We start from the raw sequence: 13,697 nt of genomic DNA, 5'->3' as shown, positions 1-13,697 counted from the left end.
CTACCCCAGTGTTTGGGTGAAGTTCAAGCCCCAGCCTGACTCACACCTCCCGTGGAGAGCTGGTGCTTGGTTATAGGTTGGATTGAGGCTACCTCAAAAAAGATATGTTGTGGGACTTCCCTGGCGGCGCTGTGGATAATAGTCTGCCTGCCAATGCAGGGGACAAGGGTTTGATCCCTGGTCTGGGGAGATTAGACAGCATATTCAAAAGCAGAGATGTTACTTTGCCGACTAAGGTCCGTCTAGTCAAGGCTATGGTTTTTCCTGTGGTCATGTATGGATGTGAGAGTTGGACTGTGAAGAAGGCTGAGCGCCGAAGAATTGATGCTTTTGAAGTGTGGTGTTGGAGAAGACTCTTGAGAGTCCCTTGGACTGCAAGGAGATCCAACCAGTCCATTCTGAAGGAGATCAACCCTGGGATTTCTTTGGAGGGAATGATGCTGAAGCTGCAACTCCAGTAATTTGGCCCCCTCATGCGAAGAGTTGACTCATTGGAAAAGACTCTGATGCTGGGAGGGATTGGGGGCAGCAGGAGAAAGGGACGACCGAGGATGAGATGGCTGGATGGCATCACGGATTGGATGGACATGAGTCTGAGTGAACTCCGGGAGATGGTGATGAACAGGAAGGCCTGGCGTGCTGCGATTCATGGGGTCACAAAGAGTCGGACACGACTGAGCGACTGAACTGAACTGAACTGAACTGTGGAGTCACTAAGTCCACGTGCCGCAACGGAACCTGTGCTCTTGAGCCTCGGAACCACAGCCACTGACCCCATGTGCTGCAACAGCTGAAGCCCGTGAGCCTAGAGCTCCTGCTCCCGACGAGAGACGCCATCACGACCAGAGGCCCATGAGCTGCAGTGAGGAGGAGGCCCCACCCACCACAACTAGAGAAAGCCTGCACGTAGCCACTAAGACCTAGGACAGCCAAAAATAAATAAAAGAATAAGTTTTTATCCTTGGGTCAGGAAGATCCCCTGGAGAAGGGAATGGAACCCACTCCTGTATTCTTGCCTGGGAAATCCCATGGATAGAGGAGTCTGGTGTGCTACAATCCAAAAATACGTCCAGCATAGCCAAAAAAGAAAAAAAAAAACTTAAAAAAATATGATACTAACACTCAACAGCTCTGCATGTGGGTGTATTTGGATACTGTGTCTTGACAGAGGTAGTCAAGTTAACTGAGGTATGACTTGCTGTTGTTGTTGAGTCACTAAGTTGCATCTGACTCATTTTTGACCCCATGGACTGAAGTCCCCCAGGCTCCTCTGTCCGTGGAATGCTCCAGGCAGGAATACTGGAGTGAGTTGCCATTTCCTCCTCCAGGGGAATCTCCCCAGCTCAGGGATTGAACCCAGGTCTCCTGCCTTGGCAGGCAGATTCTTTACCTCTGAGCCACCAGGAAAGTGCTCAGTGCAACTGGTGTCTTTATAAAAAGAGACTCAGTCACAGAAACAGACATGCCCAGAAGGAAGACAGTGTAAAGACACACAGGGGGAAGAAGGGCACAGAGTGATGCATCTCCAATCCACGGGGGACCAAAGCTGCAGGCAGACAGCGAAGTCGGAAGAGGCAAGGAGAGGTTCCCCTTCAGAGCCTTCAGACGGAGGGTGGCCCTGCGACACCTTGATTTGGACTATGCCCTTCAGAATGTGGGGCCGCCTCAATTTCTCAGCAGGTAAAGAATCTGCCTGCAATGCAGGAGCCACAGGAGACATGGGTTTGATCCCTCCAGAGGAAGAGCCTCTGGAGACAGAAAGGACAGCCCTCTCCAGTATCCTTGCCTGGGAAATCTCATGGACAGAGGAGCCTGGAGGCTACAGTTCATGGGGTTGAAAAGAGTCAGACATGACTGAGTGCAATCACCTCCAGAATCCGTTCAGCTCAGTCGTTCAGTCATGTCCAACTCTTTTTGACCCCAAGAACTGCAGCATACCAGGCTTCCCTGTCCATCACCAACTTCCAGAGCTTGCTCACACTCATGTCCATCGAGTTAGTGATGCCATCCAACCATCTCATTCTCTGCCACCTCCTTCTCCTGTCTTCAGTCTTTCCTAGCATCAGGGTCTTTTTCAATGAATCAGTTCTTCACATCAGGTGGCCAAAGTATTGGAGCTTCAGCTTCAGCATCAGTCCTTCCAATGAATATTCAGGACTGATTTTCTTGAGGATGGACTGGTTGGATCTTAATGTCCAAGGGACTCTCAAGAGTCTTCTCCAACACCACAGTTCAAAAGCATTGTTCTTTGGTGCTCAGGTTTCTTTATTGTTCAGCTCTCACATCAGTACATGACTACTCAAAGAAACAGCTTTGACTAGATGGACCTTTGTTGGCAAAGTAATGTCTCTGCTTTTTAATATACCCTCTAGGTTGTTCATGGTTTTTCTTCCAAGGAGCAAGCATCTTTTAATTTCATGGCTGCAGTCACCATCTTGGGTGATTTTGGAACCCAAGAAAATAAAGTCAGCCACTGCTTCCACTGTTTCCCCATCTATTTGCCATGAAGTGATGGGACCGGATGTCATGATCTTAGTTTTTTGAATGATGAGTTTTAAGCCAACTTTTTCACTCTCCTCTTTCATTTTCATCAAGAGGCTCTTTAGTTCCTCTTTGGTTTCTGCTGTAAGGGTGGTGTTATCTACAAACCTGAGGCTATTTGTATTTCTCCCGGCAATCTTGATTCCAGCTTGTGCTTCTTCTAGCCCAATGTTTCTCATGATGTACTCTGCATATAAGTTAAATAAGCATGGTGACAATATATAGCCTTGACGTACTCCTTTCCTTATTTGGAACCAGTCCATTGTTCCATGTCCAGTTCTAACAGTTGCTTCTTGACCTGCATACAGGTTTCTCAGGAGGCAGGTCAGGTCTGGTATTCCCATTTCTTTGAGAATTTCCCACAGTTTGCTGTGATCCACACAGTCAAAGGCTTTGGCACAGTCAATAAAGCAGAAGTAGATGTTTTCTGGAACTCTCTTGTTTTTCCTATGATCCAACAGATGTTGGCAATTTCATCTCTGGTTCCTCTGTCTTTTCTAAATCTAACTTGAACATCTGGAAGTTCTTGGTTGGCATATTGTTAAAGCCTGGCTTCGAGAATTTTGAGCATTACTTTGCTAGTGTGTGAGATGAGTGCAATTGTGCGGTAGTTTGATGATTATTCGGCATTGCCTTTCTTAGGGATTGGAATGAAACCCGACCTTTTTCAGTCCTGTGGCCACTGCTGAGTTTTCCAAATTTGCTGACATATTGAGTGCAGCATTTTAACAGCATCAATTTTAGGATTTGAAATAGCTCACCTGGAATTCCATCATCTCCACTAGCTTTGATTGTAGTGATGCTTCCTAAGGCCCACTTGACTTTGGACTCCATACTGTCTGGCTCTGGGTGAGTGATCACATCATTGTGGTTATCTGGGTCATGGAGGTCCTTTTTGTATAGTTTTGTTTATGTTGCCACCTCTTCTTAATATCTTCTGCTTCTGTTAAGTCCATACCATTTCTGTCCTTTATTGTGCCCATCTTCGCATGAAGTGTTCCCTTCTTTTCTTTAATTTTCTTGAAGAGATCTCTAGTCTTTCCCATTCTATTGTTTTCCTCTGTTTCTTTGCATTCATCACGAGGAAGGCTTTCTTATCTCTCCTTGCTGTTCTTTGGAACTCTGCATTCACATGGGTGTATCCTTCCTTTGCACCTTTGCCTTCCGCCTCTCTTCTTTTCTCAGTTTAACTTGTAAGCCCTCTTCAGACAACCATTTTGCCTTTTTGCGTTCCTTTCTCTTGGGGATGATTTTGATCCCTGCCTCCTGTACAATGTCACGAACCTCTGTCTATAGTTCTTCAGGCACTCTGTCTATCAGATCTAATCCCTTGAATCTATTTGTCACTTCCACTGTATAATTGTAAGGGATTTGATTTAAGTCATATCTGAATAGTCTGGTGGTTTTCCCTACTTTCTTCAGTTTCAGTCTGAATTTGGCAATAAGGAGTTCATGATCTGAGCCACCGTCAGCTCCTGGTCTTGTTTTTGCTGACTGTATAGAGCTTCTCCATCTTTGGCTGCAAAGAGTATAATCAATCTGATTTCGGTGTTGGCCAGCTGGTGGTGTCCATGTGTGGAGTCTTCTCTTGTGTTGTTGGAAGAGGGTGTTTGCTATGACCAGTGCGTTCTATTGGCAAAACTCTGTTAGCCATTCCCTCGCTTATTTTGTACTCCAAGGCCAAACTTGCCCGTTACTCCAGGTATCTCTTGACTTCCTACTTCTGCATCCCAGTCCCCTATAATGAAAAGGACATCTATTTTTGGTATTAGCTATAGAAGGTGTTGTAGGTCGTCATAGAACCATTCAACCTGAGCTTCTTCAGCATTACTGGTCGGGGTATAGACTTGGATTACTGTGATATTGAATAGTTTGCCTTGGAAACGAACAGAGATCATTATGTTGTTTTTGAGATTTCACCGAAGTACTGCATTTCAGACTCTTTTGTTGATTATGAGGGCTACTCGATTTCTTCTAAGGGATTCTTGCCAACAATAGTAGATATAATGGTCATCTGAGTTAATTTCGCCCATTCCAGTCCATTTGAGTTTGCTGATTCCTAAAGTGTTGATGTTCACACTTGCCATCTCCTAGTTGACCACTTCCAATTTACCTTGATTCCTGGACCTAATATTCCGGGTTCCTATGAAATATTGCTCTTTACAGCATTGGACTTTGCTTCTATCACCAGTCACATCCGCAACTAGGTGTTGTTTTCACTTTAGCTCTGTCTCTTCATTTTTCTGGAGTTACTTCTCCACTGATCTCCAGCAGCATATTGGGCACCTACCAACCTGGGGAGTTCATCTTTCAATGTCCTATTATTTTGCCTTTTCATAGTGTTCATGGGGTTCTTAAGGCAAGAATACTGAAGTGGTTTTTTCATTCCCTTCTCCAGTGGACCACATTCTGTCAGAACTCTCCACCATGACCCGTCCATTAGGGTGGCCCTAGATGGCATGGCTCACAGTTGCATTGAGTTAGACAGGCTGTGGTCCATGTGATCTGTTTGGTTAGTTTTCTGTGACTGTGGTTTTCATTCTGTCTGCTATCTGATGAATAAGGATGAGACTTATGGAAGCTTCCTAAAGGGAGAGATTGGTGGGGGAAACTGGGTCTTGTTCTGATGGGCGGGGCTAAGCTCAGTTCAGTTCAGTTCAGTCGCTCAGTTGTGTCCGACTCTTTGTGACCCCATGAATCGCAGCACGCCAGGCCTCCCTGTCCATCACCATCTCCCGGAGTTCACTCAGACTCATGTCCATCGGGTCTGTGATGCCATTCAGCCATCTCATCCTCTGTCGTCCCCTTCTCCTCCTGGCCCTAATCCCTCCCAGCATCAGAGTCTTTTCCAATGAGTCAACTCTTCGCATGAGGTGGCCATAGTACTGGAGTTTCAGCTTCAGCATCATTCCTTCCAAAGAAATCCCAGGGCTGATCTCCTTCAGAATGGACTGGTTGGATCTCCTGGCAGTCCAGGGGACTCTCAAGAGTCTTCTCCAACACCACACTTCAAAAGCATCAATTCTTCTGCACTCAGCCTTCTTCACAGTCCAACTCTCACATCCATACATGACCACAGGAAAAACCGTAGCCTTGACTAGACGGACCTTACTCGGCAAAGTAATGTCTCTGCTTTTGGACATGCTATCTAGGTTGGTCATAACTTTCCTTCCAAGGAGTAAGCGTCTTTTAATTTCATGGCTGCAGTCACCATGTGCGGTGATTTTGGAGCCCCCCAAAATAAAGTCTGACACTGTTTCTACTGTTTCCCCATCTATTTGCCATGAAGTGATGGGACCGGATGCTATGATCTTCGTTTTCTAAATGTTGAGCTTTAAGCCAAACTTTTCACTCTCCTCTTTCACTTTCATCAAGAGGCTTTTTAGTTCCTCTTGACTTTCTGCCATAAGGGCGGTGTCATCTGTATATCTGAGGTGATTGATATTTCTCCCGGCAATCTTGATTCCAGCTTGTGTTTCTTCCAGTCCAGCGTTTCTCATGATGTACTCTGCATAGAAGTTAAATAAGCAGGGTGACAATATACAGCCTTGACGCACTCCTTTTCCTATTTGGAACCAGTCTGTTGCTCCATGTCCAGTTCTAACTGTTGCTTCCTGACCTGCATACAGGTTTCTCAAGAGGCAGGTCAGGTGGTCTGGTATTCCCATCTATCTCAGAATTTTCCAAAGTTTATTGTGATCCACACAGTCAAAGGCTTTGGCATAGTCAAGAAAGCAGAAATAGATGTTTTTCTGGAACTCTCTTGCTTTTTCCTTGATCCAACGGATGTTGGCAATTTGATCTCTGTTTCCTCTGCCTTTTCTAAAACCAGCTTGAACATCAGGGAGTTCACGGTTCACGTATTGTTGAAGCCTGGCTTGGAGAACCTTGAGCATTACTTTACTAGCGTGTGAGATGAGTGCAATTGTGTGGTAGTTAAGAAAGGCAATTCCAAAGAATGCTCAAGCTCAGTAAATCTTTAATCAATTTCTGTTGAAGGGTGGGGCTGTGTTCCCTTACTATTGTTTGGCCTGAGGCCAAACTGTCTACCCACGCCTCCAGCGGACACTCCTGGAGGCTCATAGGCAAGTCTGGCTCAGTCTCCCAATGGCCTCCAAAGTCAGATTCCCTGGGATTCTCAGTCCCTTTGCCAGATCCCCAGGTTGGGAAATCTGATGTGGGTCCTAGAGCTTTCTCAACAGTGTGAGAATTTGTTTGATATCATTGCTCTGCAGCTTGTGGGTTGTCTGCTCGGTGGCTCTATGGTGGTGCTAATGGCAACTTCCTCCAAGAGAGCTGATGCCACACGCTGGGTGACCCAGGTCTGCTGCAGCCAGAGCCCCTGTCCCCATGGCAGGCCGCTGCTGGCTTGTGCCTGGAGGCAGAAGAGGGTGCTCAGTGAGAAAGCTGGGCAGCCCAGAAAGTCCTACCCCATCTTCCCCAGGGCAGATTAGACATGGAGAGGTCACATTCTGTTGAGCACACGTGGCCATCAGTCTCTGTTTTAGGGTCACCTCATGGATCTGAGACACAGTCATTTCACAGGCTCCACGTCAGAAGGGTCTCACAAATTCTGGAGCTACTCTGTTCTGAGGAATCTGTCCTTTTCAGGATTTGGTCTGTAACTGACCTTGGAGAAAAATCTGAACATAAACTATAAGATATAATAAAGGTCCAGATTAATTCACTTCAGTCCCTAACCAGAGTAGTGGAGGACTGGTACCTTCTGCATCAGAAGAGGATTCAGAGGACCTACATGGAAGCATGGGGCCAGCTTCCTCCTGTCCAGGGTGAGCAAGGTCTGGGACCTGGTGCCCTCTGAACCCCACTGTCATTACAAAGAGCTGCCTTGCCCACTGATGATTTAGATAACAGGAAGTTCTATTCCATGAGGTGACAAAGAATTCTCACGCAGCCCTTCTGCTGTTGTCCTCAAGGATCCTTCCAGATGTTTCCATATCGGACACTGCTCCAACAGACTCTCTCCTGAGCAGTGCAAGAGGTGTCCAGTGTGGAACCGGAACAAACCAGAGAGCCACCATTCCCTCCCTGCTGAGAAACCAGCCCTAGCAATGTAATATATTTCCCTGGATTGGCTCTGTGTTCACCTATGGATCAGGGTGAAACAGTTTAAAGAGTTCTCAGATAAGGCCACATTCAGCAGAGGTTGTGGGTGGGGACTGGGGCAGAGGTGACTCCTCAGCGTTCAGTCCAGCCCCAGAGAACACAGTTAGCAGAGAGGTAGGAGGTGCTCAGGGAATGGGCAGGCACAGCCTTGCCTTGGGTCTTGGGTCAAGAACAAGAGTGTGAACTAGAATGTTCCCCAGAGGGAGCAGCAGAGCCAGAGGAGATTTTCCAAGATAAGGGGGGTGATCTTTCCCTGGGTGAAATCAGAGGTGATGAAACACAGGCATAATCCTATCCTGTAATGATTAATGTAAGGCAGGCACGCTGCCTTCCAATGACATGCAATTTTGCTAAGTGACTTGATGATAAGGTAAGACAAGGGAACACATATAGGTGGCACAGCCCCACCAGGGACTCAGTAGCTTCTGGTTTGTGCAGAGATGGCCCTGGGACTGCAGCTTCGGTGGCAGGTGCTGGCTGGAGTCCTGCTCTGTGTGTGCGTCGGGCGATGGGCCGAGGCTGGGAAGGTGCTGGTGGTCCCCATGGAGGGCAGCCACTGGCTCAGCATGCGGGAGGCCGTTCGGGAGCTCCATGCCAGAGGTCACCAGGCAGTGGTCGTTGCTCCGGAAGTGAATATGCACATCAAGGCAGAGAACTTTTTCACCACGAAAACCTACACTGTTTCCTACATAGGGGAGAAACTGGATTCCTTCGTGAAGACTCATGTAAATCTGGTTTTTGAAAAAGTACATTGGGTAACGCTGTTTTTGAAAACTATGGCATCTTTGAAAAATGGGTCTTTGTTCTTTGAAAGGTCTTGTGAGGGGCTGCTGTATAACAAGGATCTAATCAGGCACCTGAATGCCAGTTCCTTTGATGTGGTTTTAACAGACCCTGTTCACCCCTGCGGGGCAGTGCTGGCTAAGTACCTGTCCATTCCTGCTGTGTTTTTTTTGAGGCAAATTCCATGTGACTTAGATGTTGAGGGCACAGCGTGCCCAAACCCTTTCTCATACATTCCTCGGTTATTAACAACAAATCCAGACCGCATGACATTCTTCCAAAGGGTAAAGAACATGCTCTATCCTCTGGGCCTGAAGTACTTTTGCCAGGTTACTTTCACTCCTTATGCACGTATGGCCTCTGAGCTTCTTCAGAGAGAGGTGTCGCTGGGGGAGATTCTTGCCTCTGGATCCGTGTGGCTGTTCAGAGGAGACTTTGTGATGGACTACCCGCGGCCGATCATGCCCAACATGGTGTTCATCGGGGGCATCAACTGTGCCAACAGGAAACCATTATCTCAGGTGTGTACTGCTGCTGTTGTCAATCAGTGCTCCCAGTGGAGCATAATCTTTGAATTAAAAAATTAAAAAAAATTTTTCACCTCATTGCAACCTAAGACTCTTGCGAAATGGATGGTTCCAATCACTAGACCATCAGGGAATTCCCAAGTGGAACATATTTAAAAAGAACAGCTTACTGCCACATGCTTACTTATCTACTGATCTTTCTAAGATTTCTACCTCTCATTCTCCTTTGAACAGTCTTTGGTGAGATCCAGTATTAAAGTGCTCGAGAAGGGTAGTGTAGGTTTGTGATGGACTTTGAGACAAATGAGAGGCAGGGGTGAAGGTCCATATTAGGTTTGACAAGGAATGGGGTGGTTTGACCATGACTGCCCTTTCCAACAGCGTCTGTTGTAATGGTCATGTAGTTTTCTGAATCTAGTAAGATCCAGGAACTTGAGCTATGAATCCATCCATCATGGGTTTTTTGCTTGAGGGTGTTCAATTGGAGGAGGAGAGAACTGACAAACTGCATTTATTGCCCTGATGCTTCATCGAGGTTATGTCTTGGAAAGGTATTGGGTGTGGTCACTGGAGACCTCAACCCCAAAAGGAAGCAGCAGTTTCAGAGAGGTTGAATAAATAGAGTGGAAAGGAGACAAAACCAGAGATGGAAGTTGGGCTCTCTGTGATCAGAGAAAGGAACAATTGAGCCCAGGTTTCTTGAGATGGAGCTGTGCTGACCAGAATCTGGGGCCTGGGGTAAAATGGGGGGATGTACAGAGTTGAATGGCATGTGAGATAGGTCCTCAGCATGGGCCACTGAGGGCCTCAAAGGCTAGTGGTGGGGGCTGGAGAGGAGGTCAAACTGAGCCACGAGCACAGTGAAGGTGGCGACAGGGATGCTGAGAACTGAGTCAAAGAGGAAGGGACTGAGCACATCACCATGCCTACAGCAGCCTAGTCACCACACCCTGCATTTCTATGGTGTGAGCTACGGCTTTCCTCATAGTTACAGAGTCTGCTTATATTAACCCTGAATTGTTGCTGTTGTTGTTCATTTGCCAAGTTGTGTCCAACTGTTTGTGGCTCCATGGACTGTGGCACACCAAGCTTCTCTGTCCTTCACTATCTCCTGGAGTTTGCTCAGACTCATGTCCATGGAGTCAGTGATGCCATTCAACCATCTCATCCTCTGTCTTCCTCCTGCCCTCAGTCTTTCCCAGCATCAGGTCCTTTTCCAATGAGTCAGTTCTTCTCATCAGGTGGCCAAAGTATTGGAGCTTCAGTTTTAGCATCAGTCTTTCCAGTGAATATTCAGGGTTGATTTCTCTTAGGATTGATTATTTTGATTTCTTTGCTGTCCAGGGACTCTATGGAGTCTTCCCCAGCACCACAATTTGAAAGCATCAATTGTTTGGTGCTCAGCCTTCTTTATGGTCCAACATTCATGTCTGTACATGGCTGCTGGAAAAACCGTAGCTTTGGCTATATCTACTTTTGTTGGCAAAATGATGGCTCTGCTTTTTAATATGCTGTCTAGTTTTGTGATAGCTTTTCTTCCAAGGAGTAAGCATCTTTTAATTTTGTGGCTATAGTCACCATCTGTGGTGATTTTGGAGCCCAAGAAAATAAAATTTGCAAGTGTTTCCCCATGTATTTGCCATGAAGTAATGGCACTGGATACCATGATCTTAATTTTTGAATGCTGAGTTTTAAGCCTCCTTTTTCCCTTTCCTCTTTCACCCTCATTAAGCGCTTTCATTCTTCTTCATTTTCTGCCATGAGAGTGGTGTCATCTGGATATTTGATGTCATCCATTTTTCTCTGGGCAATCTTGCTTTCAGCTGTGATTCAAGCTGTGTGGCATTGATGTACTCTGCATATAAATTAAGCAAGGAGGATGACAATATACAGATTTGAAATAATCATTTCCCAATTTTGAACTAGTTTGTTGATCCTTGTCCAGTTCGAAGTGTTGCTTCTAGACCTGCATACAGGTTTCTCAGAAGGCAGGTAATGTGGTCTGGTATTCCCATCTCTTTAAGAATTTTCCACAGTTTGTTCATATTCACACATCAATGGCTTTAGAGTAGTCATGTAGCAGAAGTAGATTTTTTTTTTCTGGAATTCCCTTGCTTTTTCTATGATCCACTGGATGTTGGTGATTTGATCTGGTTTCTCCGCCTTTTCTAAATCCAGCTTGTACATCTGGAAGTTTTTGATTCATATACTGTTCAAGCCTAGGTTGAAGGATATTGAGCATTACCCTGATCACATGTGAAATGAGCACATTTGTCCAGTAGTTTGAACATTCTTTGGCATTGTCTTTCTTTGAGGTTGGAGTGTAAACTGACCTTTTCCAGTCCCGTGGCCCTTGCTGAGTTTTCCAAATTTGCTGGTGCATTGAGTGCAGCACTTCAGCGGCATCAGTTTTAGGATTTGTAATAGCTCGGCTGGAATTCCATCACCTCCAATAGCTTTGTTTACAGTGATTCTTCCTAAGGCCTGCTTGACTTCACAGTGCAAGATATTTTGCTCTAGGTGAGTGAGTACAGCTTTGTGGTTTTCTGATGATTAAGACTTTTCTTATATAGTTTTGTGTAGGCTCCTCTGTCTATGGGCTATTCCAGGCAAGAAAAGTGGTGTGGGTTACCATTTCCTACTCCAGGGGATCTTCCGACACCCAACCTAGGGACTGAGTCCATGTCTCTTGTGTCTGCTGCATTCGTAGGAGAATTCTTTGCCACTGCACTATCTGGGCAGTCCTGAACATGAACTATAACATGTACTAAAGATCCAGAATAATGCGCAGTTCAGTCCTCACACAGGCCTGCACGGAGGCATGGGGCTGGTCTCTCCTGTCCAAAGTGAGCGGGCCATGGAGCCTGGGGTCCTCTGAACCCCACTGTCATTGCAAAGAGCTGCCTTGCCCATTGATGATTTAGATAACAGGAAGTTCTATTCCACGAGGCAGAGAAAGATTTCTCAAGCAGCCCTTCTGCGGTTGTCCTTAAGGATTCCTCCAGAAGTTTCCATATCAGGCAGCGGTTTGGACAGACTCTCTCCTGAGCAGTGCATGAGGTGTGCAGCATGTAACAGGAACAAACCAGGGAGCCACCATCCCCTCCCTGCTGAGAGAAGGCTGTTCTCGTGATGTTATATGTTTCCCTGGATGTGCTCCGTGTTCACCCATGATGGGGGGAAAGAGTTTGAAGAGTTCCCAGATAAGGTCACATGCAGCAGCTGTTCTGGATAGGGACTGGGGCAGAGGTGACTCCTCAGAGTTCGTTCCAGCCCCAGAGAACACGGTTAGCAGAGAGGTAGGAGGCGACCCAGGGAATGGACAGGCACAGTCTTGCTTTGTCAAACGGATGAAGAACAAGAGAGTGAACTAGAATGCTCCCTATTGGGAGCAGCAGGTCAGAAGAGTTTTTCCATATAAGGGGTTAACCGTTCCCTGGGTGAGATCAGAGGTGATGAAACTGAGGCATGGACTTATTCTGTAATGATTAATGTAAGGCGGGCACGCTGCCTTCCAATGAGATGCAATTTTGCTTAAGTGACTTGATGATAAGATAAAGATATGGGAACAAGTATAGGCGGCACAGCCCCACCAGAGACGGAGCACCTTCTGGGTTGTGCAGAGATGGCCCTGGGGCTGCAGCTTCGGTGGCTGGTGCTGGCTGGACTCCTGCTCTGTGTGTGCGTCGGGCGATGGGCCGAGGCTGGGAAGGTGCTGGTGGTCCCCATGGATGGCAGCCCCTGGCTCAGCATGCGGGAGGTCGTGCGGGAGCTCCATGCCAGGGGTCACCAGGCAGTGGTTGTTGCTCCGGAAGTGAATATGCACATCAAGGCAGAGGAGTTTTTCACCACGAAAACCTATGGTATTCGCTACACGCAGGAGAAACTGGATTCCCTCATGAAGACTCAAGTACATCTGGTTTTTGAAAAAGTACATTGGGTAACGCTGTTTTTGAAAAGTATGGCATCTTTGAAAAATGCGTCTTTGTTCTTTGAAAGGTCTTGTGAGGGGCTGCTGTATAACAAGGATCTAATCAGGCACCTGAATGCCACTTCCTTTGATGTGGTTTTAACAGACCCTGTTCACCCCTGCGGGGCAGCGCTGGCTAAGTACCTGTCCATTCCTGCTGTGTTTTTCTTGAGGCAATTTCCATGTGACTTAGATGTTGAGGGCACAGCGTGCCCAAATCCTTTTTCTTATGTTCCTCGGTTATTAACAATGAATCCAGACCACATGACGTTCTTCCAAAGGGTGAAGAACATGCTCTACGCTCCGGGCCTGAAGTACATTTGCCAGGTTGTTTACACTCCTTTTGCACGTATGGCCTCTGAGCTGCTTCAGAGAGAGGTGTCGCTGGGGGAGATTCTTGCCTCTGGATCCGTGTGGCTGTTCAGAGGAGACTTTGTGATGGACTACCCGCGGCCGATCATGCCCAACATGGTGTTCATTGGGGGCATCAACTGTGCCAACAGGAAACCGTTATCTCAGGTGTGTACTGCTGCTGTTGTCAATCAGTGCTCCCAGTGGAGCACAATCTTTGAATTAAAAAATTAAAACATTTTTTTTCACCTCACTGCAACCTAAGACTCTTGTGAAATGGATGGTTCCAATCACTAGACCATCAGGGAATTCCCAAGTGGAACATATTTAAAAAGAACAGCTTACTGCCACATGCTTACTTATCTACTGATCTTTCTAAGATTTCTACCTCTCATTCT

General features: G+C 46.6%; 1 protein-coding gene and 1 pseudogene across 2 annotated transcripts in view; both read left to right on the top strand.

Annotated features, from left to right (window-relative positions):
* Nucleotides 1–13,697, top strand: part of LOC102190288 (UDP-glucuronosyltransferase 1-1) — a 162,429-nt gene that overhangs the window by 52,327 nt on the left and 96,405 nt on the right. Inside the window, exon 1 of one of the 2 annotated variants that reach the window (XM_018040966.1) lies at nt 8,079–8,972. The exons of the other annotated variant lie outside the window; for it this stretch is intronic. Coding sequence (XP_017896455.1) covers nt 8,109–8,972 — 864 coding nt within the window. The 5' untranslated portion in view covers nt 8,079–8,108. Of the gene's footprint in view, nt 1–8,078; nt 8,973–13,697 lie in introns of those variants that run through there. 2 annotated transcript variants of the gene reach the window in all.
* Nucleotides 12,446–13,533, top strand: LOC102172863 (annotated as a pseudogene).

The sequence above is a fragment of the Capra hircus genome, chromosome 3 (genome assembly GCF_001704415.2).
Source record: "Capra hircus breed San Clemente chromosome 3, ASM170441v1, whole genome shotgun sequence".
Classification (NCBI taxonomy): Eukaryota; Metazoa; Chordata; class Mammalia; order Artiodactyla; family Bovidae; genus Capra; species Capra hircus.
This window is presented reverse-complemented; position numbering and strand designations above follow the sequence as displayed.